The sequence below is a fragment of the Bos indicus genome, chromosome 25 (genome assembly GCF_029378745.1).
Source record: "Bos indicus isolate NIAB-ARS_2022 breed Sahiwal x Tharparkar chromosome 25, NIAB-ARS_B.indTharparkar_mat_pri_1.0, whole genome shotgun sequence".
NCBI lineage: Eukaryota > Metazoa > Chordata > Mammalia > Artiodactyla > Bovidae > Bos > Bos indicus.
The window spans coordinates 1,111,632-1,137,341 of NC_091784.1; the positions used below are offsets into that span (position 1 = coordinate 1,111,632).

General features: G+C 52.9%; 1 protein-coding gene across 8 annotated transcripts in view; it reads right to left on the reverse strand.

Moving 5' to 3' along the window:
- IL9R (interleukin 9 receptor) overlaps positions 1-25,710 on the reverse strand; it is a 45,647-nt gene that overhangs the window by 12,894 nt on the left and 7,043 nt on the right. Inside the window, exons 2-9 of one of the 8 annotated variants that reach the window (XM_070779316.1) lie at positions 24,356-24,457; positions 23,967-24,078; positions 23,709-23,887; positions 23,134-23,279; positions 22,619-22,820; positions 22,090-22,195; positions 20,759-20,843; positions 7,686-17,707 (exon numbers count right to left, since the gene is read on the reverse strand). In XM_070779316.1, the coding sequence (XP_070635417.1) occupies positions 17,366-17,707; positions 20,759-20,843; positions 22,090-22,195; positions 22,619-22,820; positions 23,134-23,279; positions 23,709-23,887; positions 23,967-24,078; positions 24,356-24,457 (1,274 nt within the window). In that variant the 3' untranslated portion in view covers positions 7,686-17,365. The other 7 variants (XR_011563968.1, XM_070779315.1, XM_070779318.1 and 4 more) reach the window with 7 other exon arrangements.

Below are 25,710 nucleotides of genomic sequence, written 5' to 3' on the forward strand. Positions count from 1 at the left end.
ACGTCATTAACCTTAGCAGCATTTTCACAGCAAAGGAAACCCTAAATGAAAGAAAGACAACCTTCAGAATAGGAAAAAAAAATTTCAAAACAAAGATCCTCACTAAGAATTCATCTCCAAAACACACAGACAGCTCGAGCAGCCCAACTGTTACAGCCAAACGCCCGGGAAGCACACTCACTCAGAAGGAGTGGATAGTGTGATGCCGTGTATCACACTGGTGGGTCTGAGGCAGTTTCCTTTTTAGCCAAGGACCCCTACCAATTTTTGTGACAATCTTTTATACCCAAAGTGTACGTGCCCAAACCCACATCCCCCAAATTCTCTAAAGCCCACTCTGGACAATGTTAGTACGAGATACAATCAGGTTACACTCATAAATTTACATGTCTGGTCATGTAGTCTAACTTACATCACTGGGTATTCCTAAGATTACGGATACTGACTGATTACACCGTGGTCATGGTATTCTTTTTGGCTCTGGAAGGTCTAGGTATGGGGTCAGCCTGGTCTGGTTTCAAGGCACCCGTGAGGCTGGCTGGTTGCTGGTATTTTATCTCTATGGCCTTCCAGATATATAGTCCAAAGTTTGCCAAGAGTATAGGATGGACTTTCCTTTCTTCTAGAATGCAGTCACTCCAGTCACGGCAACCTGCCCCTTTCCTTCTTCACAATATCAAAAATAAAGTAAAAATACCCAATAGGGAAATGGGCCAAAGATCTCAATGGACATTTCATGAAGAAGGCATATACATGTGGCCATTAAAAACTTGAAAAGATGCTCAGTATCACTAATGGTCAGAGGAAGGCAAATCAAAAGTCCAATGAGCTATCACCTCACGTCAGTCAGAATGGCCATCTCAGAGAATCTCCAACAATCATGTTGCCAAGGATGTGGAGAGAAGGGAATGACCCTGCACAAGAGTGGGAATGTAAATCAGTACACCCATTAGGCAAAGAGTATGAAGTTTCTTTTAAAAAATTAAACTTAGAAGTACCATAGGATCCAGCAATTCCACACCTGGGTGTAGATACGGGGAAACCCAAAATTTGAAAAGATGCCCGCAGCCTGATCACAGCTGCTCTAGGACCATAAACAAGACACGGCAGCAATCTAAGTGTGGAATGCAGATGAACGGATAAAGAAGATGGGGTCCCTAGACATAATACAATATTATTCAGCCATTAAAAAGGATCAAGAAATGATATTTCCAGCCACAGAGAAGAAAGTAGAAGTGATCATTCTAAGTGAAGTAGGGGAGACAGGGCAAGACTAGAATCATGGTATCACTTCTAGGTGGGAACTAAAAATGGAGACAGATGAACTTCTTTACCAAAGAGAAACTGCCTCACAGACACGGTTCCCAGGAAGAAACTCATGGTCCCCAAGGAGGAAAAGAGGAGGGCAGGGAGAAATAAGCTGGTTTAGATTAACATACACACACTATTCTTTATAAAATCATCTGCAAGGACCCACTGCATAACACAAGGAACCCTTCTCAACACTCCGTAATAACTTATATGGGAAGAGAACCTGAAAAGGAACATATATGTCTAGTCAAGGCTATGGTTTTTCCTGTGGTCATGTATGGATGTGAGAGTTGGACTGTGAAGAAGGCTGAGCGCCGAAGAATTGATGCTTTTGAACTGTGGTGTTGGAGAAGACTCTTGAGAGTCCCTTGGACTGCAAGGAAATCCAACCAGTCTATTGTGAAGGAGATCAGCCCTGGGATTTCTTTGGAAGGAATGATGCTAAAGCTGAAACTCCAGTACTTTGGCCACCTCATGCGAAGAGTTGACTCATTGGAAAAGACTCTGATGCTGGGAGGGATTGGGGGCAGGAGGAGAAGGGGACGACAGAGGATGAGATGGCTGGATGGCATCACTGACTCGATGGACGTGAATCTCAGTGAACTCCGGGAGTTGGTGATGGACAGGGAGGCCTGGCGTGCTGCGATTCATGGGGTCGCAAAGAGTCAGACATGACTGAGCGACTGAATTGAACTGAACAACTATACATGAATCAAGCCCCTGGAAAGACATTCCCCCCTCTCTCATTACAGCGCTCAGTTGTTCAGTCATGCCCAGTGCTTTGCAACCCATGGGCTGTAGCTTGCTGGTATCCTCTGCCCATGGAATTTTCCAGGAAAGAATACTGGAGTGAGTTGCCATTTCTTTCTCCAGGGGATCTTCCTGACTCAGGGATCGAACCTGCATCCCTCGCATCTTCTGCACTGCAGACAGATTCTTTACTGCTGAGCCATACCAGGGAAGACCCACTCATTATTAAATCAATGTTAATCAAATCTACACTGAGGAATCCCCTCCCACCGGTCAGAACGGCCATCATCAGAAAGATCTCCAAAGAATAAATGCTGCAGAGGACGTAGGGAAAATGAAATCCTCCTACGCTCTGAGTGGGGATGCACGGGCATGCAGCCATGATGGAAAACAGCATGGAGGTTCCTGGAAAAAGCAAACAGAGGAGCCACGGGATCCAACAACCCCACTTCTGGGCTCAGATCTGGAGAACATCACAATTTGAAATGACACGTGCACCCCTGTTTTCAGAGAAGCACTATTTACAATAGCCAAGACATAGAGTCCACCAAAATGTCCAGCGACAGGAACATGAAGACTGAGTGGTCCATCTGTACACTGGCCTACTCCTCAGGCTCTGGGGGTGGAATCAGGATAGGAGAATGTGGGCCTCTGACCAGGAGCTGGTTGGAAGAAGGGAGATCAGTCCTGAGGGCAGAGGGTTCTCTGAAGTCTGTGGACACCAGTGCCCTAATGGGCTTCATCCCCAGTGGGGACATGGGCAGGGGCTGAGCCCCTTTGATGAAGCCACAGCAGCACTGGGCTCAGAAGTCCTGACGACGTCTCAAACTCTGACACCATGTTTTACAAAGGAACAAGAGAATGAAGCTGAGCTCCTGAGGGCCAATAGTTCCGGCTCTGAGTTGCTTCCAAAAGACCACCATCACCTGCGTGGGGTCAGCTGGGACCCACTTGCCCCCTTCTGGCCTTTCCTCTTCCCCCCATTGGTGATTCCAGTGACATTTCCAGCCTGCACCCCTCTCCCAGGCCAGATGCATCTGTCCATCCACTGCCTCCCCACTTCACCCCTGGGTGCAAACGGGCCCCTTGGAGGAGTGGATCCTGCTGCTCCCCACGCCCAGGAGGCACAACCCCACCTTCCCTGGCTGCTGAGCCCAGACACCTGGTGTAAACGAGCAGGAGTCTATGGGCTTCCCAGGACAGACCCTGTCCCCGATCCTCTGCTGGAGCTCCTCTCTGAAGTATGGAGAGTTATCTGAGTTGTTTTACAGATACTAAAACCCCCACCGAATGGAAGAAGTTAACTACTTGATGAGCATGAACACGTAACCACCTGAGCTTCCAGTGCCTGAGAATTTGTGAGGTTACCTGCCTGTTAGTTCACCAACCAGAAAACCGTGCACCAGCAGATCACAAATTCTGTGGCCCCCTCCCTCGTGTGGCCCTTACAACTGCTTTGCTGAAACCCTTCAGGGAGCTTGGGGTTTAGAGCACAAGCCACCTGTCCTCTTTGTTTCGGTACTTTTATAATTATTGCTTCACTTTCCTTCACCACAACCTGGAGTCAGTAGACTGGCTTTACTGAACTCAGGCGTGTGGACCCAAGTTTTGTTCAGTAACACGGGGGCCTCCCAGGCTCCCACGTCCTTGTGTCCAAGTGACTGCAAACACCTCCTCCAGAGCCCATGGCCAGTCCCCACACTCATTCTCCTCTACCCCAATCTGGTAGTTACTGGTTATATCATGGTATTGATGAAGACATCCAGAAGAGCCAGCTGGGTAAGGTGGACACTTCTGGACTTGACACCAGGCCTCTTTCCACGGATAGGATGGAGTGGCTGTTCTCACGGGCCCCATGGTGGAAGAGCTCACCTTCTGATGAAGCCAGGCCTTGAACCTTTTCAGGTGACTCCATGGTCCTCATTCTCCCCAGAATCCCACCCACATGTCTGCTGTCTGTGCCGATGTATATGGGATCTTGGTACTCTCCTAAAATGAGCACGATTTTATACTCAGATAATGGGCTTCCCTGATGGCTCAGATGGTAAAGAATACACTTGCAATGTGGGAGACCTGGGTTTGGGAAGATCCTGGGTTGGGAAGATCCCCTGGAGAAGAGAAGGGCTACCCACTCCAGTATTCTGGCATGGAGAATTCCATGGACAGAGGAGCCTGGCAAATTAGAGCCCATGGGGGTCACAAAGAGTCAGGCACGACTGAGCCATTTTCACTTTCAGTGGGTTGAACGTTGGCCCCAAAAGATGTGTCCCCCCAGAACATGTGAACAAGACCATATCTCGGAACAGGGTCTTTGTAGATGCATTTAAAGATATTGAGCTGAGGTCATCATGAGTGTGGGTGGCCCTCAATCTGATTAGCAGGTTCCTTGTAAGCGTCAAAAGAAGGGAGACAGACACAGAGGACAAGCTGCACGAAGACGAAGGCAGAGACAGAAGGGAGGGGGCCGCAAGCCCAGGGACCCCTGGAGCCCCAGAAACTGGAAAAAGCAGGAAGGACCCCATCCTGGAGCCCCTGGAGGACCACACCACCTTGATCTCAGGCGTCTGGTCTCCAGGACTGGCGGAGGATGAACTCGTTGTTTTAAACCACACAGCTTGTGATCATTTGTTAGAGAAGCCACAGAGCAGCCACACAGACCCTGCTCTGTAGGATCCTAGAAGTGTGGATCTCACTAAAGGCAGATAAGGCAGATGGAGGGTGGATTACAGAACCTTAGAGTCAGCACTGGGCCCTCAGAAATGCTAAAGCAGTGGCTGGAGCCCAGAATGTTACATCGGAAGCCCATCCCTAGGGCACCGGCTTGCACACGCCTCCCCAGGTTCTTACACCTGTACACGTGGTGTAGTATCTCAATCCTGACTGAGAACATTTAATGTCACTATTCACATGGCCAATTAAGAACCCATCAGTTACACAGAAGAAAACCCAGTTAAGATACTTGCCACACTGATGATCAATTCTGACGATGGTCAGGGGCGGGGACTTACATGCAGCCAGCAGCCCTTCCACCGTCTCCACCCCCTTACCCCCAGTCCTCCAACCCCCCTCACCAAGGAGCATCCTCCGTGGGAAGCTGGGGGACCACACAGAGGCATCTCTAAATAAACCTTGGCAGCTGCTCCTGAACCTCATCCACCCTTCCCAGGTAAGACACCTGAATACGAGCAAAGACCTCACAGGCTGGAGGAAAGGACTTGGAGCCACCCCAGCGACAGCACGTTTGCGAGTTGGCTCGTGCAGGCCAGGCGGGATGGTCCTGACCCAGGGGCTCTTCTGGAAGCTTTCCGTTTCCTACCTGAGTTACCTCTCCAGTCCTGCTCCCACTGCCTTTTCTCTTGCTTCCTCACCCCTGCCCCCCACCTGGGGAGACATCCAACAGCAGGAACAGGTGACATACCACTTCCTTACCTGGTCTAGAAAAGACCTGATCACAAACAGCAACCACAAGGCCGTCTCGCCAGCCCAGCTCCACACACTCCGCAGAGTATGGTGTAGAGTCCAGCTGCAGGCACTCTTACACCCGCTTACAGAGACCTCAGCCCAGGCTCACCTGGAAGGGCTGGCCGGCCGGGTCAGGTCAGCCAACCTCCCCCATCAGGCGCTCACAGTTGCAGAAAATGGGCCTTGCTGTGCCCACCAGGTGCAATGAACAGGTGAGGGTCCTGAGGGTCAGGATGGACACGGGGCTGGAGTTCTGGCTTGTTTTCTAATCATTTTATCTGACCCATGAGTGGGAGGTAATTTCAAAAAGACCCTCTCCTAATGAGAGGAACCCAGGAGTCAGGGAGAGGAGGGCTGGCACATGGCCCCAGTGCCTGGGTGCAGCAGAAGTCTCTGGAAGACTCGGTGGAGGGAGGCTGCACAGTGAAGCCCAGGGTCACTGACCTGTCCAGGAGCAGCTGTTTGTTAATTTAGGTCCTGCTCTGAGGGGCTGAGGGTCAGGTCTGACCAACAGGTGGACCAGGGGTGCTCTGCAACAAGGGCTCTGTACACGATTCCTGGGTGCTGAGCCCTGCAGGATACCCGAGCCCCATGTCCTTGGAGGAGCCTGCCCACCAGAACCTTGTGCTCCTGAGAAGGGTGTGTGAACGAGCACCCTCTCTGTGAAGCAGGCACAGAGTAGCTTAGTGACTCCTCCGTGGGCACCCCTGGGCCCATCCACAGGGAAGAGGTTGGTAGGCAGGTGCTGGCCGCCGTGCTGTGTGTGGGAGGCCACACAGGAACCTGTTGTTTCTTAAACCTGACACCACGGAGGCCTCCCCAGGACAGGGCAGACAGCCTGCCCTGGGCGGTGGGAGCTCCTGGTGACCCTGAGAGGGCTGTGAGAGGGACAGGCCAGGCCGGAGGGGAGTGAGCGCCCAGACAGAGCCAGGGGGCTCGGGGCCCGAGGGGGCCTTTCAGGTCTGAGCGGGGAGTGGACGAGCAGGTGGTGAGTGTGACCCAGGAAAGCGGCCCTGGTGACGTGAGGCTGAATCTGCTTCAGAGGGACAAGCCTTCCGGATGATCCCAGAGACAGGATGTGACACAAGAGTCCTGTAAAAGAAGGTGAGTGAGTCCCCCTAAGAGGAGGCTCTGTGAGCTGCCCTGGGAGGGGGTGAAGGGGCAGACGTGAACCTGCTGTGAGTGGGCAGTCACCCTGGGCGGGGGGTGGGCACAGACCCCACTCCATGGCCCCAGCCTGTCCTCTGGGTGGGTTACTTGGCTGCTCGGAGCCTCAGCCTCTCAGCCTGCTTGTGGGCTGATGGTAGCATGGACTGACAAGTAACTTGCTCAGAACAGGGCAGAAAAGAGCCTCGTGGAAATTCCACAGAACACCATCAAGATGGGACTCACAGCCGCTGTTTCCTGCAGGTCTGTCTCCAGGATCCGGAGGACAAAGGCGAGCAGACTTGTAGCAGAGCCTGTGATGGGCTCAGTTTTGGTGGTTGGTGGAGTATCCGCTCTCGTCTCCAGGTCCTGCCCTTCAGGCTCTGGGTCAGGGAGCCCGTGAAGTATGGGTCCAGCTGTGCCCACCTTTGAGGCCTGGAGGGGTTGGGCAGGAAGCACTGGTGTGGTCATCACCTGTGCAGAAGCTTGCAAGACAGGGTCCAGTAGGAGCTATTGCCCCGCAGGCGGGTTCAAGTCCACAGCACACATCAGCTTCTAGAGGCTCTGTTTCCTAGACACAAAGCAAAGTCCTAATACCCAGTACACCCATGACCTGTGTAAAGGCACATCTGATCTGGCTTCAGGTGCTGCTGTTGGGTCCCTCCTGACTGGAGCAGGGCCACCAAGTCATGACGGCAAGGTGGTGCAGGTGTCGGGGAACAAGAGCACACGGCCCAGGCCCACGAGAAGCCGTGCTGTGCAGGGAACCAGTGCTGTGGCCACGGGTGCGCCCTCCACCCGCCCCACAGGCACAGACTACTCATCAGTCCAACAGATCTTGCTCTGGCCTGAGCCTAGCTGAGGTTCTCTGCATCAATACGGAACGTTTCTTTTTTTTCCATTTTGGTTCAAGTAGGCAAATAATGAATAAGGAAACAAAAGCTGAGACCAACACACCCAAGGCTTTATCCAGTGGCCAAACACTGGAAAAGCAGGAACTAAATACACAGATCAACTTCTCACACACCCGCAAAGTTATTTAATTTCATTAAGATGCGATCAGATCAGTAACTAACCAAGAGGGCTTCAGGGCAAGGCTTACCTGAGCTCAAGAAACCTGGATGAACAGGAGTTTCCCTACGGCTCTGCATGCCCTAGAAACCAGAGCTGGGCATGAAGAAGTGCTGCCACCTTTTGGGCATTTCCCACAACAACAACTTTAAACCCAGTTGGGCAGACAGACATTCACAAGGCCTGTGGGGCTGTAAATGACACCTGCCATCAAGTAACGTCCCCCTGGTAAATCATCGGAAAAGAATTCAAAATAGGGCACACTTTCAAGAAGTCAATTTCAAGTGGTAAATTATACCCTGTAAAAGATCAGAAAGCACAGGTAAAGCTACTCCACTCACTATTCAGTTCAGTTTAGTCGTTCAGTCGTGTCCGACTCTTTGCGACCCCATGAGTTGCAGCACGCCAGGCCTCTCTGTCCATCACCAACGCCCGGAGTTCACTCAGACTCACGTCCATCGAGTCAGTGATGCCATCCTGCCATCTCATCCTCTGTTGTCCCCTTCTCCTCCTGCCCCCAATCCCTCCCAGCATCAGAGTCTTTTCCAATGAGTCAACTCTTCGCATGAGGTGGCCAAAGTTCGGAGTTTGAGCTTTAGCATCATTCTTTCCAAAGAACACCCAGGACTGATCTCCTTTAGAATGGACTGGTTGGATTTCCTTGCAGTGCAAGGGACTCTCAAGAGTCTTCTCCAACACCACAGTTCAAAAGCATCAATTCTTCAGCGCTCAGCTTTCTTCACAGTCCAACTTGCACATCCATACATGACCACTGGAAAAACCATAGCCTTGACTAGACGAACCTTTGTTGGCAAAGTAATGTCTCTGCTTTTGAATATGCTATTTAGGTTGGTCATAACTTTCCTTCCAAGGACTAAGCATCTTTTAATTTCCTGGCTGCAATCACCATCTGCAGTGATTTTGGAGCCCAGAAAAATAAAGTCTGACACTGTTTCCACTCTTTCCCCGTCTATTTCCCGTGAAGTGATGAGACCAGATGCCATGATCTTAGTTTACTGAATGTTGAGCTTTAAGCCAACTTTTTCACTCTCTTTCACTGTCATCAAGAGGCTTTTTAGTTCCTCTTCACTTTCTACCATAAGGGTGCTGTCATCTGCATATCTGAGATTATTAATGCAAATCAAAAGTACATGGACTAATCACCTCACACCAGTCAGAATGCTGCTGCTGCTGCTGCTAAGTCACTTCAGTCGTGTCTGACTGTGTGACCCCATAGACAGAAGCCCACCAGATTCTCCCATCCCTGGGATTCTCCAGGCAAGAATACTGGAGTGGGTTGCCATTTCCTTCTCCAATGCATGAAAGTGAAAAGTGAAAGGGAAGTCACTCAGTCGTGTCCAACTCTTCGAGACCCCATGGACTGCAGCCTACCAGGCTCCTCCGTCCATGGGACTTCCCAGGCAAGAGTACTGGAGTGGGGTGCCACTGCCTTCTCCGCCAGTCAGAATGGCCATCATCAAAAACTATACAAATACCAAGTGCTGCCCAGGATGTGGAGAAAAGGGAAGCCTCCTGCACCTACGCCCAGGATGTAAACTGGTAACAGCCACGGTGTAGGATAGTGTGGAGGTTACTTAATGAAAACAAGAATGAGACTAGAAGACTCCCTAACACCACACATGAAAATAAACTCCGCAAAGTATAAAGATCTTACTGGAAACTCGGATATCATGAAATTCTTGAGAAAAATATAGAAAAGGCACACTTTTCCATAAATTACATCAAGTTCTTTTTCAACCCACCTCTTAGAATAATGAAAAATAAACATGAAATAAGAAAACAGGAACTAACTATCCCTTAAAAAGTTTGCACAGGAAAGGAAAGCCTAAAGGAAAGACAAGGACAACCCTAAGAATAAGGGAAATATTTGCAAACATAGATAATCCCAAGAATTCATCTCCAAAACAAACACCTCCTGCAGCTCAATATAAAAACACCAACACTCCCAGAAGACATGGGCCAGAGACTAGGAGGGTGTTTCTGAGGAAGACTTAGTGTCTGCCATTACACACAAGAAAAACGCTCACCATCACTAATTACCAGAGAAATGCAAATCAAAAGTCTAAGAGGTATCACCTCACACCAGCTCAATGCCAATTCAAAACTGCAAAAAGAAATGCTGGCTTACCGTTGACAACTGAATGTTCATTGACCTTTAACACATTCTGATTTTAATATCAAGCTACACTTACATATTGGGTTAACCAAAGGGCTCCTTTGGTCTTTAGGTAAAAATAAGACACATTTTTCATTTTTACCAAGAACTTTATTGAACAACATATTCATTTTGTTCTACTACCTTCTGCCAATTTTCAGGCAACTTACAACTGATAATTCCACCATCCCAAAACTTTTTATCTTTTTGAGCAAAGAACTGTTCCAGGTGCCTTTTGCACTCTGCCAGGGTATTGATATTTTCTCCATTAAGAGAATTTTGTAAAGACTGAAATACATGGACATGTGAAGGTGGAATGTCTGGTGAACACAGCGGATGATCACAACTTCCCAGCCAAGCTTTAACAGTTTTTGCCTGGTCATCAAAGAAACATATGGTCTTGCAGTATCCTGATGGAAGATTATTCGTTTTCTGTTGACTAATTCCAGACACCTTTTGTCAAGTGCTGCCTTCAGTTGGTCTAACTGAAGAGCACTGGGAGCATTATTGGAATTAATCGTTTGGTTTTCTGGAAGGAGCTCATAATAGAAGACTCCCTTCCACTCCCGCCACATACATGACATCACCTTCTCTGGATGAAGACCAGCCTGGGTGTGGCTGGTGATGGTTCATTTTGCTTGCCCCACAATCTCTTCCACTCCACATTATTGTACTGTAACCACTTTTCATCACCTGTCACATTTTGCTTTAAAAATAGAATGTTCTCCTTATGTTTAAGTAGAGAATCACATGTGAAAATAAGATCAAGGTTTTCTTAACTTATTTGGAACCCAAACATTAAAGTGATTAACATAACCGAGCTGGTACAAATGATGTTTAACAACTGATTTGGATATTTTGAGTATGCCCACTGTCTCTCTTGTGGTGTAACATGGATCATCCTCAAAAAAATCTCGACTTGATCACTATCAACCTCAACTGGTCTACCCGACTGTGGGGCATCATCCAGCAAGAAATCTCCAGCACAAAACTTCACAAACCCCTTCTGACACATTCATCAGTCACAGCACCTTCTCCATACACTGCACAGATCTGTTTTGCATTTCTGTTGCACTTTTACTTTTCTTAAAATAATAAAGCATAATATGCTGAAAATGTTGCTTTTCTCCTTCCATTTTCATTACTAAAATGGCTGCACCAAAAATCTACCAATTTTGGTAAGCTATTTGTAAAGGCATGCTGGTATGACAGCTGTCACATTACAATCTAATAAAATTGCTTCTTTTGAATGAGTTAAATACAACTAAATGCTACTAGAGTCAATGCATGGAAAAAAACTAACTTTCTGGTCAACCCAACATTTCATCTGATGTAGGATTTCAATGTCTAACAAAAAGACAGTATTTTACATACTGTTACAACTTGCTGTTCTGTCGTGTCTGACTCTGCAACCTCATGGATGGCATCATGCCAGGACTCCCTGCTGCCAATCAAATTTTGACTTGCTTCAGAAATATTTCATGATGAGTATACTTCCATTAAAAACCAGAATAGTAAAATTTTAATAAATTCTGGTTTGGGTAACTTTAAAAATAATGCCATGCACCCCTCACAGGACAGAGCCCAATGGCTTGGGGGACCGGTGCTGTCCTCCAGGACACAGCATCCAACACGCCCACTCACAGTTCAGCAGCGTCCAGTTCCCTCCCTCAGACAGTCCTAGTGAAGCTCTGAAATTCAGTGTTGTGATTATTCAGTCATAACTTAGAAATTCCAACTGAAGTAGAGCCCACCAGTCCTGTGCCTTGATTGGAAAATGGGGAACAAAAAGCAAAGTAAAAGTCAACCTAAGTCCACTGACTCCCTGTTTCAAGAGTGCTGTGTCTGAATGCCTTCGTGCCCCCAGATCCACACGCAGGGATTCCGAGGGCAGTGGGCGGGGCCGCCCTTGGCAGACGACAGGTCATGAGGCGGGGTCCCCAGGAGTGGGGCTCGTGCCCTTATGGAGGAGACAGACCCCAGCCCCTCTCCTCCGCGTGAGACACAAGGAGAAGTCTGCCACCAAAAGAGAGCCCTCACCCTGCCAGGCTGGTGCCCCAACCCAGACTGTCAGCCTCCAGAGCAACAAGACATAAATTTCTACTGTTCACGGGATGGGCCGCCGTCTGCGGTAGTTTGTTAGCAGCCCAGAGGGGCTACGGCAATATCAGCAGGAATGCACGGGACAACCTGGGATCTGGAATCTAAAGAAGTTCCAACAGCACTGCAAAAATTAAAACCCTGAAGTATAAAGCTTACAAAACATATATATGCACGCGTGCAGAAGACAGTGAAACTCAGGTGAGCACAAACAAATCACAAAATACAGAGCTCTTCCTTGCTCACGAGCAACACACTCAACGTTGTTAAGAGGATCATTTTTTTCCTCCCAAACATATTTGACGAATTGTTTCAAAAGCTAAAGGAGATGACAGAAGGCTAAACCCCCAAACTTACGGTAAAGCGACAGAAATGAAGAGTGTGATGCTGGAGAGCAGAGAGAGACGCAGAGCAGAACAGAAAGCACAAAATAGACCCATGTGAATCCAGTCAAGTGGCCAGTCAAAGGGACAGTGTAACAGAGGAAGGAAGTGTGTCCACAAACGGCCAGGAAGCAACTGGAAACCATGTGGGAAAATGAACGTAGACACAAATACTCTAACTCACACACACAAAAAATTCACTCAGAATGGTCCATAAACATGAATGTTTGTTGTTTTTTTTTAATAATAGCAAATTATTTAATTAGTATACATGTGTTCCCCATCCTGAACCCTCCTCCCTCCTCCCTCCCCACACCATCCCTCTGGGTCGTCCCAGTGCACCAGCCCCAAGCATCCAGCATCGTGCATTGAACCTGGACTGGCATCTCGTTTCATACATGACGTTTCACATGTTTCAATGCCATTCTCCCAAATCTCCCCACCCTCTCCCTCTCCCACAGAGTCCATAAGACTGTTCTATACATCAGTGTCTCTTTTGCTGTCTTGTATACAGGGTTATCGTTACCATCTTTCTAAATTCCATATATATGCGTTAGTATACTGTATTGGTGTTTTTCCTTCTGGCTTACTTCACTCTGTATAATAGGCTCAAGTTTCATCCACCTCATTAGAACTGATTCAAATGTATTCTTTTTAATGGCTGAGTAATACTCCATTGTGTATATGTACCACAGCTTTCTTATCCATTCATCTGCTGATGGACATCTAGGTTGCTTCCATGTCCTGGCTATTATAAACAGTGCTGCAATGAACATTGGGGTACACGTGTCTCTGCAAAATCATAACCATTATAGAATAAAATCTATATAATCTTGGGTTTGGTATAGGTTTTTAAATAAAACACCAAACAGTAGTCTATGAAAGAAAAAAAAATGTGATGCTGTCTATTAAAATTTTAAATGTCTACCTCATGAAAGACCCTGTTAAAGAGAATAAAAAGAGAAATCACAGGGGCTTCCCTGGTGGTCTGATGGTGGGGAATCCACCTCCCAATGCAGGGCACACAGATCCCATCCCTGCACCAGGAAGATCCCACATGCTGCACAGCAGTTCTTCAGGGTTCCAATTTCTGCACATCCTTGCCAACAGTAGCTTCCTCTTTCTTTTCTTTTTATAGTAGCCATTCTAATAGATGCGAAGTGGTATCTTGCTGTGGGTTATTTCTGTTTTTGTTTGTGTGGGTTGAGCCGTGAGGCTTGCGGGATCTTTGTTCCCCAACAAGGGATTGAACCTGGGCCTTCGGCAGTAAAAGCACGAAGTCCAAGCCATAAACCCACCCGGGAATTCCCTCTCACTGTGGTTTGTCCACTTCCCTGATGGCTAGTGATGCTGAACATCTCTTCACGTCTTTACTGGCACCAGGTTTAGCAATGACTTCTTGGGTATGACAACAAGAGCACAGGCAGTAAGATGAAACATAAATAAACTGCACTTCACAAGCACTTAAAGCTTTTGTGCTTCAAAGGATACTCTCAAGAAAGTAAAAAAACAACCTACAGAATAGAAAAAAATATTTGCTAATCACAAGTCTGATGAGCATCTTGTATCCAGAATATACAGAGAGCTCTTACAACTCAGCTACAAAGGGATAAACAACCCAAATTTAAAATGGGCAAAGGACTCAAGCAGACTTTTCTCCAAATAAGATACACAAATAGCATGAAAAGCTGCTCAGCATCATTAGCTGTCAAGGATACACAAATAAAAACCACCATGTGGTACCACTTTATATCCATTCGCTCGCTCGCTAAGTCCCTTCAGTCGTGTCTGACTCTGTGCGACCCCATAGACGGCAGCCTACCAGGATCTGCCGTCCCTGGGACTCTCCAGGCAAGAACACTGGAGTGGGTTGCCATTTCCTTCTCCAATGCATGAAAATGAAAAGTGAAAGGGAAGTCGCCCAGTCGTGTCCGACTCTTCGCAACCCCATGGACTGCAGCCCACCAGGCTCCTCCGTCCATTGGATTTTCCAGGCAAGAGTACTGGAGCGGGGTGCCATCGCCTTCTCCATCCATTAGAACGGCTGTTATCAAAACAACTTAATTCACAAAAGGAAAAAAAAGAAATGAAAAAAAAAAAAAAGGACACTAACAAGAGTTGGAAAAATATGCAGAACATGGAGCCAACAGTACACTGCCAACGAGAATGTAACGTTGCAGCCACTGAGAAAAACAGTTTGGTAATTCTTCAAAAAGATGAACATAGAGCTAACACATCATCTAGCAAGTCTAAACCTAGGAATACACACAAAGAATTGAAAACAGGTATTCAAACAAAAACTTATACAGTAACTTTCATAGCAACACAGTTCCCAAGAGTGCAAAGACGGAAATAACCCAAACATCTGTCTAGGAACTAGGGTGCAGCCTGTCCATAGACCGCCCACTACAACGTGGACAGACGTCAGAACCACTGCAGTAAGAGGGGAGAAAAGAACACTAAAGGCCGTGTATTACACAGCGCCATTTGTATGAAACATCCATAGTAGGTAAGTCATAAGACAGAAAGTGGACTCGTGGGGGCCAGAGGTCACAGGGAGGGTGGAGAGGGCAGTGGGCGCTTAGGGGGCTTCCCTTCAGAGTGAAAAGCAGACAGAGGGGACAGCTGCCCAGAAGATGACGCACCGAGGGTCGCTGCCGCACACACTAGAAAACAGTTAATTCCACCCTATGCAAACTCTACCGCATCAACAGCCAGAGAGAGAGCGCCCTGAGCCCCCGGGCAGCCCCCGCCTCGGCCGAGCCTCCAGGGCTGTCCACGGCCCGGCTGCCGCGGGACCTGGCCAGCCACCCTTTGGATGCTCGTGCCCCGGCCACACTGTCACTCAGCTCCTCCCTCCGGCAGCTTCCCCGTCAAGTCCCAGGCCACCTTCCCTGCCTCCTTCACAGAGGCATGGTGATCCGCGACCCCTCATCGGGGCTCATGGGGTCTCAGTGTGCAGTTGCCAAGGGTCATCTCCCCAGAATGGGTGGAAATGAGTGTTTCCTGAGCCTCGCTGTGTACAGGCAGCTGGCTCAGTTCGTCCTGAGAGGCAGGCGTGGCCCACCTACAACCACCAGCCTCTAAAAGCGGCTGCTCCCTCAGGCAAGAGGAGGACCCAGTGTGTGAGACACATGAACACCGTGCCCAGCCGTCCAGTCCTGCGGGGCTCAGGTCCACGTGAGCTGCAGGCACCACACAGATGCTGTTATAAATACACCGGCCTGGGGCTCCCCAGGGCCGGCTCCAGGAAGTGGATTCGCGCTGGTATTTTTATCCCTGGTTAGAGCAGAGGGTGCCTGCGCCTCACTTCCGTCCACACACGTCCACTCTCTGGAAACTAAAGATACACTCGGGGTCCTGCCTGGTCCCGCCTGTCGCTCTCCACAAACCTCAGGGCTCCACAGCACGCAGTGGGGCGGGGTGGGGGGCCCTGTCTGAGCCAGAGCGACCTGTGCCTCAGGACCTGGGGAGGCTTTGCTTCTCTCTGCTCGGACCACAGGGAGGTGCCTCTCCAGCCCAGCACCCAGGAGACAGGCCTCCATCTATCCCACCTGCAATACATCAGCACCTCCAACCTCAGGGCAGGTCCAGCCCAGCCCTCACTAAACAGAGGACCCCAGTACCAGACCCAAGTCCCGCAGCCAGGAGGGACAGGGTCTGTGTGTGAAACCCAGGGAGTGTGCTAGGGAGGCCCCAGAGGCACCCCGGCGCCCCAGGGCCAGTAGGAATCCGGAGACATCTGGCAGAGGCAGGGACGCTGCCCAGAAAGGGGAAGTCCTACCCCAGCACCTGATAACGTGACCTCTTACAGAAATAGGGCCTCAGCCCATAATTCAGCCAAAATAGAGCACGTCTTTCAGGTCAGCCCTGATCCACTGTGACGACACTGGTATACAGAGGGGCTCTGGACAGAAGGCAGGGCCCTTGTGAGGCTGGAGCTGTGCAGCCTCGAGCCAGGAATCACCTGAGCCAGGCACGGCCTGAGTCAGGTCATTGCTAGCACCCCCGCAGCCCCGCCAACACTGTGATTCCACACTTCCGGCCGCCAGAACTTCGAGACCACCAATTTCTGCTGTTCTAAGCCACTCAGCTTGTGGTGCACTGCTGCGGCAGCACGGGACACAGATAGGCGCCCTCTGCCCTGTCCCCCGCTCTCCAGACCACAGGCGGGGGGGTGGGCGATAGGCAGGGCCCTTCACAGACCTAGGCCACGGCAGGCGGTCACTTCTGGCCCTGACCCTCAGGGCTCTGGCCACAGCTCGCAGCTTCCTGGGGCTCCTGGGAGGATGAGGACAAGGAGAAGTGGGGGGCGGGGGGCCTCCCTGAGCTGGTCACTGAGCACCCCCAGAAACCCCAGGCAGCAGACCCCAGCTCCCCTCTATGTCCTCTGGGCCCGTCCCCCAGCCAGCAGCAATTCGAAACGGCCATCCATCCCTTTTAATCTCAGTCGGGGAGGAAGCCCAGGGAGGCACAGAAAGCGGACCCTCAGCCTCATCACTGCGTCTCACCTGTGTCCACGGGGCCCAGACTGGCCTCTCAAGGGGCTGAGGGCAGAACAGGCTGTGGGGCCGACACCTCGTTTCTCAGAGGGGCCTGGGGTTAAGCCCGGAAGCAGGGAGGGAAGTGGTGGATGGGGGCCAGGATGGCAGGACGCTGAGGGCAGAGGCCCAGGCCCACAGGGGTGGGGTGCAGGGGAAAGCCCGCCTGCCTCCACCCAGACCCGACACCTGACAACCGCATGGGTGGCCCTGCGCAGGAGGTCCAGTGCAGTCAAAGGTCAGCTCCAGGGCCGCTGGTCCATGAGCCGCCAGAGGGACAGGCTGCAGCACCGCGGGCCTGCCCACACAGCACCGCCTGGCCGGGAATCCAGGCTCCACCATCCAGGCTCGACTGGTCACAGAAAACGCCACTGGTGGGGGTTGGGGGGGCTCAGAGCTCCACGCGCTTCCCGGGAAGGCGGAGGTCAGCTCCCCACAGAGCAGTCCAGGGCACAGTAGTCGCCACTGCTGCCCTCGCACCGGGGGGGCGCCAGCCGGGGGCGTCCCGCAGGGGCCCAGTCCTCCTGTGGCAGGTAGGCGGGCGACGGCACCCCCCACTCCACGTGTCCTGCTGGCAGCACACCTGCCGGGAGGCCGGGCCCAGGGCCGCCCTCCTCCTCCAGGCCCACCGACGGCCAGGCGTCTGCTGGGTCACAGTGCAGCAAAGCGACGGCCTCCCGGACACGGGCTTCCAGGAGGGCTCCTCGTGGGGGGCCGGCATGGTCCCGGCCAGCCTGTGGGCTGGCTCCGCGGGCCCCTATCCAGGTCTAGAATAGAGCAGCGGGAGGAGGGCAGGCCTCAGGAGGCGTGTTCAGGACTCAGCATGGGAGCAGCCGCCCCTTCTCCACGAAGCTCTCCAGACAGCCACACCCAGAACCCAGAGCGCCCTGCCCATCCACCATGGGCCGGCCCAGCCTCGGCACAGGGCCCCCTCCCTCCACACGCCCCCCTGCACGGGCCCGGGGCTCACAGAGGCCTAAGCCAGGGTGTAGATACGGGCCAAAGACAGTGCTGCCCCTCACCCCAATCCCACTACCCGCACGCACGCACGCACGCACGCACGCGGTGCTGTTGGGCCTAATACCTCTGGGCCAAGGTCAGCAGACCTGGACCCCTCTGTGGGACCACAGGAGGCCCCCACCTCCAAAAGGAAGCTGTTTCTGCATATAAATCAACGAAGTTAGAACACTCCCTTTCACCATGCACACACACACAAATTCAAAATGACTTAAAGATCTAAACATAAGACATGTCACCATAAAACTCCTAAAAGAGAACATAGGCAGAACATTCCCTAACATACATCATACTAAAGTTTTCACAGGTCAGTCTCCCGAGGCAACAGAAATAAAAATAAGCAAATGCAACCTAATCAAGCTAACAAGCTTTTCCACAACAAAGGAAACCATAAAATGAAAAGACAACATACAGACTAGGAGAAAATATTTGCAAACAATGTGACCAACAAGGGATTAATTTTTAAAATATACAAACAGCTCATACAACTCACTAACAACATCAACAACAACAACAAAAAAAAAATCAAAAAATGGGCAGAAGACTGAAAAAGACATTTCTCCAAAGAAGAAACACAAATGGCCAAGAGGTACATGAAGCTCACCATCAATAATTATTAGAGAAATGCAAATGGAAATTACAGTGAGGTACCATCTCACACTGGTCAGAATGGCCATCATTAAAAGCTGCAAGTAGGACTTCCCTGGTGGAACAGTGGATACGAATCCACCTGCCAATGCACAGGACATGGGTTCGATCCCTGGTCCAGGAAGATCACACATTCCATGGAGCAACTAAGCCTGTGCTTCACAAGTTCTGAAGCCCACGTGCCCAGAGCTTGTGCTCCCCAACGAGAGAAGTCACCGCAATGAGAAGCCCACACACAGCCACACAGAGTTGTCCTCACCACAACCAGAGAAAGCACACACACACGGCAACGAAGACCCAGCACAAACAAAAATACGTAAATAAGTAAAAAAAAAAACTACAAACAATAAATGCTGGAGAAGGTGTAGAGAAAAGGGAACCCTCCTACACTGTTAGTAGGAATAAACTGGTCATCCACTGTAGAAAACTGTATGGATGCTCCTTAAAATAAAAAAATAGAGCTACCATATGACCCAGCAATCCCACTCTTGGGCATATATCCAGACAAAATTCTAATTCAAAAAGATACATGCATTACCATGTGTAAAATTAGACAGCTGGTGGAAATTTGCTGTATGAGGCAGGGAGCTCAAATCTGATGCTCTGTGACAACCTAGAAGGGTGGGAGATGGGAGGGAGGTTCAAGAGGAAGGGACATGCGTATATATGTGTATATATATACACACACAACTGAAACCAACAATATTGTAAAACAACTACCCTCCAATTAAAAATACATATTTTTTATAAAAAGGTGTATGTACCTCAATGTTCACTGAAGTATTATGCACAATAGCCAAGACAGAGAAACAATCTAAATGTCTATCAATATGTGAATGGATGAAGAAGTGTGTGTGTGTGTGTGTGTGTGCGCGTGTGCACAATGGAATATAACTCAGACACAAAAAGAATGAAATAATGCCATTTTCAGCAACACGGTTGCAATCACAGATTACCATACTAAGTGAAATAAGTCAGACAAAGACAAACACCATATGAAATCGCTTATACGACACAAGGGAACGTGTCTACAAAACAGAAACAGGCTCCCGGACATAGAAGACGCTTGTGATCGCCACGGGGGTGGGGGAGGGGTATTCTGGGAGCTGGGGGCTAGCAGACGCAAGCTCTTACATACACGCCGCATAAACAGCAAGGTCCTCCTGTAGAGCCAGTACCCTGTGACAAACCATCATGGAAAAGAAGTTTTTAAGAAACTGTTTCCTACGTGGGACCAGGGATCTCCATCGAGTGCAGCACACACACCTTCCATCGGAGAGCCAGTCCGTGGCTCCAGACCACGTCCTGCGGGGTCTAACTAACCCCCGGCGGCTGCTGTGGTTCTACAGGGAAGGGGCTGGGTGCCTACAGCCCAGAAGGGGAGTTCAGGGTAACCTTTACCCCACAGCCCTGATCAAGGCCTCAGCTTTAAGCTCCAAATCATCTCTCTCGATGACAATCTTAGAAACCATACTTTCTGTTAAGAGAGGAAAAGGCCAGGAGGAACCCAGCCATGCAGAGCCAGTCCGCGGACCCCCGGAGCTCCATCCTCTGACAAAGCAAGGGGCCCAAGACAGTGAGACCAGAGACCACCCATGGAGCTCCCCTGCCGCTCCTTCTGCCTGGGGAGCAAGAGCGTCCGGCCAGCAGCGGGGACCACAGGGCCACCAAGCTGTCCTGAGTGGCCTGTGAGAGCCCACGAGGGCACCATGACGGGGGTGGGAGGCCAACTCATCACACCAGCCAGCGGGCCTGGAGGGGCCAGGCCCTCCACAGCAGCCACCAGAGTAGCCCAGGGACCAGGGACGGCTCCAGGGCATCAGAAGACGCAGCCGCCGGCGCTGGCACCTCAAAGGGCCACTGCAAACCGAAGAGGCAATGTCACAAGAATCTTCACGTTTTTCCATCAGCAATGAAATCAGAGACACAAGAGGAAAAAGAGCTCAGCCACACGACAAAGCTAATTTTTCTTCTTCCCATTTGAGTCATAGTGTGTATATACCTCTATATATACTCTACAGGCCACTGTATACACTGAAAAAGCTCAAAGCACTGACAAAGGCCCCCAAACCTCATCGAAGCCCACATCCTGGGGAGGCCGGACATCAGGGCACCCCGGCCCCACCCCAACCCTGGCCCGCAGGGTCACAAACCTGGAAGTCCCCGTTGTGCACGCTGTACAGAGGCTGGAAGAATGGGCCTGGGGACGGCACATCCTTGTACAAAGCTGTCTTCATCCTGCAGCCAGGAGACGGCAGTCAGAGGCTTCAGAGACCTGGGCCAGGGGCTCCTTGCAGCCCTGCTCCAGGCGTCACTGCAGGGACCTCAGCTCCTTCTAGCAGCAGGCCCGTCCCTGCCCCGCATGCGCTCTCCCCTCACTGGGTCCACATCTGACACGTGTACCTATGGGCCCTGTGCAGGTGACCCCACAGAGCTGAGTTATACCAAGCCACGCAGTGGAGGTGCCCAGCTTTGTCCTCAGTCTGAGAGGGAGACAGCACCTCCAGGAAGCCCGCCTGATTTCTCCCTGAGCATCTACCCACCCAGGACCCAGTGGTCCTCCCCTGAGGATGGCATACTGGGCTCCAATCCAGCAGGTCCAGGTCAACCTCAGCAGCCTCCCCGGGGGCCTAGCCCAATTCCCCACACCAGGGCTGGCCTCAGGGGGCACAGGTCACATAGCATCCACCCGCACGTCCCATCAGTTTCTATTCCTGAGACCCTGGCACTTCCCTCCCCTTGGCTCCATCTCTGCTTCTCCCGCCAGCTCCCACACTTGCCTCCGTCTGGACACCGCTGCTGGTTGCCCCGCAGGCCTCCTCCTCACTTGTACCACGAACTTCCTCTCTCAAAACATCAGCCAGGTCACATCACATGTGGCCAGGCTTCAAGGGCTTTCCTTTGACCCAAGGAAAAGCCTGACCCCTCCCTCGCCCAGGCTCTCTCTGTCCAGTCGCCTCTCACCCTCTCTGCTCCCTGTCCATGCCCGGCCAGTCTCCTGTGGGGCCAGCCCTGCACCCTGTCACCTGACCGTGTGATGGCTTGTTTCAGGAGGGCCTTTGTGTTCATCTGGATCTCAGCAGCATCCCCCAGGGCCGGGCACAGGGGCCCATGGAAACCAGACGCCCAGCACTGTGCCCACAGAACCAGGCAACGGGCTGGCACCTCCAGAGGCAGGAGACAGGGCTCAGACCACAGCACAGTGTCCAGGGCTCCTGGGGACACACTGTCTACCACCCCCACGCACATGGCAACTTGGGAACTCCCCACTGGTCCAGGGCAGAGGCCTGAAACCCCTCCCCATCCAGGAGCATGCAGGGAGGGGCTGCAGGTTTGAACCTTCAATGCACCGTTGACCCCATGCCCAAACACACACACACACACACACACACACACACACGATCACACGCACACAAGCACACACTCCCACACACGATCACACACACACAAGCACATGGTCTCACACACATCCCTGGTCACCCACCTGGGCGACAGTTTGAACAGTAAGTAGATCAGGCTGCTCAGCAGGAGGAAGAGGGACACAGCGACCAGGGTGCTATCAGACTGCCCCAGAGCAGGGACCAGGCGACCTGTGGCGAGAAGGACCAGGGCTGTGTCCCTCTGACTCGCCAAGGCATCCAGCCGAGTGCCTGGGCCACAGGGGAAGTACCGGACAGGCCCTGGAGGTTTGTTTCACGCCTGCAAGACCAGGTGAGGCACGCACCCCTGGGCCTCGCCTTTTCCATCCACAGGGTCAACAGGGTCTGCGATCCTTCAGGACCTCTGTCCACGGGGTCAGCCAGGCCGCCCTAAGCAGACGAGGCTACGCCCGGCTCCACGGGCAGCAGCGGGTCCTGGTGTGCAGCCTGGGGCCACGGTCACTCCCGGGAGCCCCCCAAACTGACCCCGTTGACCATCTCAGAGAGAGGGGGTAGGAGGGGGAAAGGTGGGACACTCGGAGGCAGGAGGGGCCCCACCCAGACCCCGGGGGCAGCGGCCACGGCAGCGCCCACCTCGTCTGGGGGGAGCGGCAAAGCAGGCAGGCTGGCTCCAGTCACTCCACACGCCCTCGTATCGCTCCTCCTCCGCCACCTCGCCCTCTAGGGCAGCCATCTGGACTCGCAGCCGGGCCTCATAGGCAGAACCAGGGTCCAACTCGGCGGCTTCAAGTTTGAGCCAGGTCACCCCAACGATGTGATCCTTGTGCCGAGCCCACTGGGGATGAGGACAGTCGGGAGATGCCAGTGGTGAGACTGGGTCGTCAGCCCTAGAGGACACGCACGCGGGCACACTGCACGTCCACACGCTCACGTGCATTCACTTGCATGCACACTCATCCACATAGGCAGGCCCTGGGAACACGCGCACACACACACACAGGCACGCTCACCACTCTGCACTCACATACCCTTGGCTCTGGTCACTGCCTTCCTTGTAATTCCAAGGTGAAAGCACCCTGGGTGGGAAGAGCAGCATCTCCTGCTGCTTCCAGGAGAGACGGGCCCCAGGGTGGGCGACCCAGCTTTACCTCCCAGGCTTCCTCCTGCCTCTTGAAGGCCAGTTCATAGCTGAGGAGCATGGCCAGCGGCTCCAAGGCAGGACTGATGCTCCAGGTCAGGACACAGTGCTCAGAGCTGACGTTGCTCTGCAAGTCCGAGGGGGGGTCCAGCTTCACTGAAACAGAGCAAAGCCACGTGAGGGTGTGTGAGTCAGCACGCCCAAGACTGGGGATCAGAAAGATTCCCGGGAAGGATGAGGATGTGACCAAGGCCCTCTCAGAGCAAGGCCTCCCTGGGAGCCTGGGACGAGACAACCCCTGAGGCAGCTAAGATGCATCTCAAATCTAAGCTGGCGTGCCTGAAGTGCATTTCAAGGGACTCACGCTGGAGCTCCAGCCCCAACTCAAAGCCCTGCTCCTTCATCCTCCTCCAGACCCAAGCCCTCCGGCAACCAGTGGGCCGACCCCTCACCCCTCAGTTCCTACTTGCTGCAAGCCCTGGGTCTGTCTGCAGGGACTGGGCACGCTTGACTGGGTGGCGGGGGTTATGGGCGGTGGGCTGTGGCCAGGGGGTTCCCAGCCAACACACCCGACCCAGGTCTCACCGTGTCTCCGGGGCAGATACTGTGGATCCACAAGGCTGACCTGCTCCTTCCCGGAGATGTGGTGGTGGAAGGTGATGGTGAAGTTGTCAGCAGGCACGAGGACCTCCTCGGGCGGCAGCTCCACGGTGCACACGCCGGCCCAGAAGACACACTTGTGCTTGCTGCCCGGCACGACGTTGCTGGAAAGGACACGTGTGGGCACCAAGGGACCATGGCCCCCCCAGCTCCCTGCCCTCTGCCCCCGCTCTCCAGCCTCACCTGGTGAAGAGCAGCCAGGAGCCGGCCCCCTGGCCCAGCGCTGGGCCAGGCCAGCGGCACTCAATCCTGAGGATGTTGTTATTGTAGCAGGTGAAAGCCCCAGGCCCTGGCCCTGGGAACAGTGACCGTGGCAAGTTCACCGTGGCTGCCTTGGGGCAGGGCCAGGGGAGGGGGAGGGCTTGGCGCTGACCCCCTGTGACAGGGCAGGCCTGAGAGAAGGAGCCCTGAGGTGACCACGGCGGGGCTGGGCACCCTAAGGGGATGGGCTGTGACCATGCGCCCTGGGTGGGGCTGAAGCCCCAACCGGTCTGCAGAAGATGGGCACCCGCAGCCCAGACCCTGCCCCGCTCTGTGCCCATAGCCCCTGCACGCCCTGAGCCAGCCCTCACCTCCTCTGTCTCCCAGGACAGGGACCCCCAGGCTGAGCCAGGCGCAGAGCAGGAAGCAGGTGCCCGCCTCTCTCATCAGAACTTCGCTCTGCAAGGTCCAACCTGGAAGAGGCTGGGCTGAGGGGCTGTGTAGAGAGCACCACCCGCCCCCCGCCGCGCCCCGAGGTGGCACTGTGGGGAGGGCATTTCAAGCAAGTCACCACCCGCTCCCTCATCCCATCCCTTGAAGGAGGCTGAGCACCGCAGGGGAGCAGCAACCCGCAGGAGCTCAAGCTCAGGCCTCCCAGGTCTGAATCAGCCACGTGTCCAGGTCTGTCCAGCAGGCAGCGCTCTGAGCCTGGGCCCCAGGTCCCCCCTGCAGGGGAGTCAGGGTTGGGGGAACACGGTTGTAGATGACAACTGAAGGGCAGATCTGCTGGACCCACTGGTGTCACACCTGGGCCAACTGTGCAAGGTGTACATCCACGTGAGTTCCCACCAGAGCCACGGGAGGTGGGGGGCTGACCCCAGGGCTCTGCCCCAGGACAGCAGAGGAAAGGCAGGGGGTGTCCACATGCCCGCCAGCACCTCCCACACTGTTGCCACAGGCCCATCCTGAGGAGCCCTGCAGGGGACAGCACCCTGGGGCGGGGCTCCCAGTGCTGGATGCGAGGAAGCACCTTGGGGTGAGCAGGCTGCTGACGCCCTGTCACCCCATTTTTGCAGCCCCAGATGGTACACTGATAGCTCCTTCGCAGGAAGCAGGGCCAGCCTGGTTATGCAAGCCTGATGGGTGATAAGGACTCAGAAAAGCAGCAGACAAGCACAGACCGCAGCCCGGAAGCGCTCAGAGCCCGCACCCACTCTCCCAGCAGCAGACGCCCACCCCACCCCCGCAGCCTCCTCATGGACCCGCACGACAGACCCATCAGATCAACAGGCAGGAAGACCTCACCCGCCTCTGGATTGAAGCATCACCTGCCACAAACCGCTGGCAGTCACGGGGGGAGGGAGCTGGCTCTCAGGGAGCCCGAGACGGGGTCATCCACAAGGATGTTGGGGGGTGGCCGGGAAGTGGGCACCAGGATGTGGGGGGCGGGGCACTTAGGGTGTGGGGAGTGGGGGGCATTTAGGATGTGGGGGGTGGGGGGCACTTAGGATGTGGGGAGTGGGGGGCATTTAGGATGTGGGGGGCGGGGCACTTAGGATGTGGGGGGCGGGGGGCACTTAGGATGTGGGGGGCGGGGGGCACTTAGGATGTGGGGGGCAGGGGGCATTTAGGATGTAGGGCAGGAAGAAGTGCCAGGATGGCCCCAGGGAGGCCCAATCACACCCAGAGGAGACAGGTCGCGGGGTGGCTGCGACGCAGGATGGGG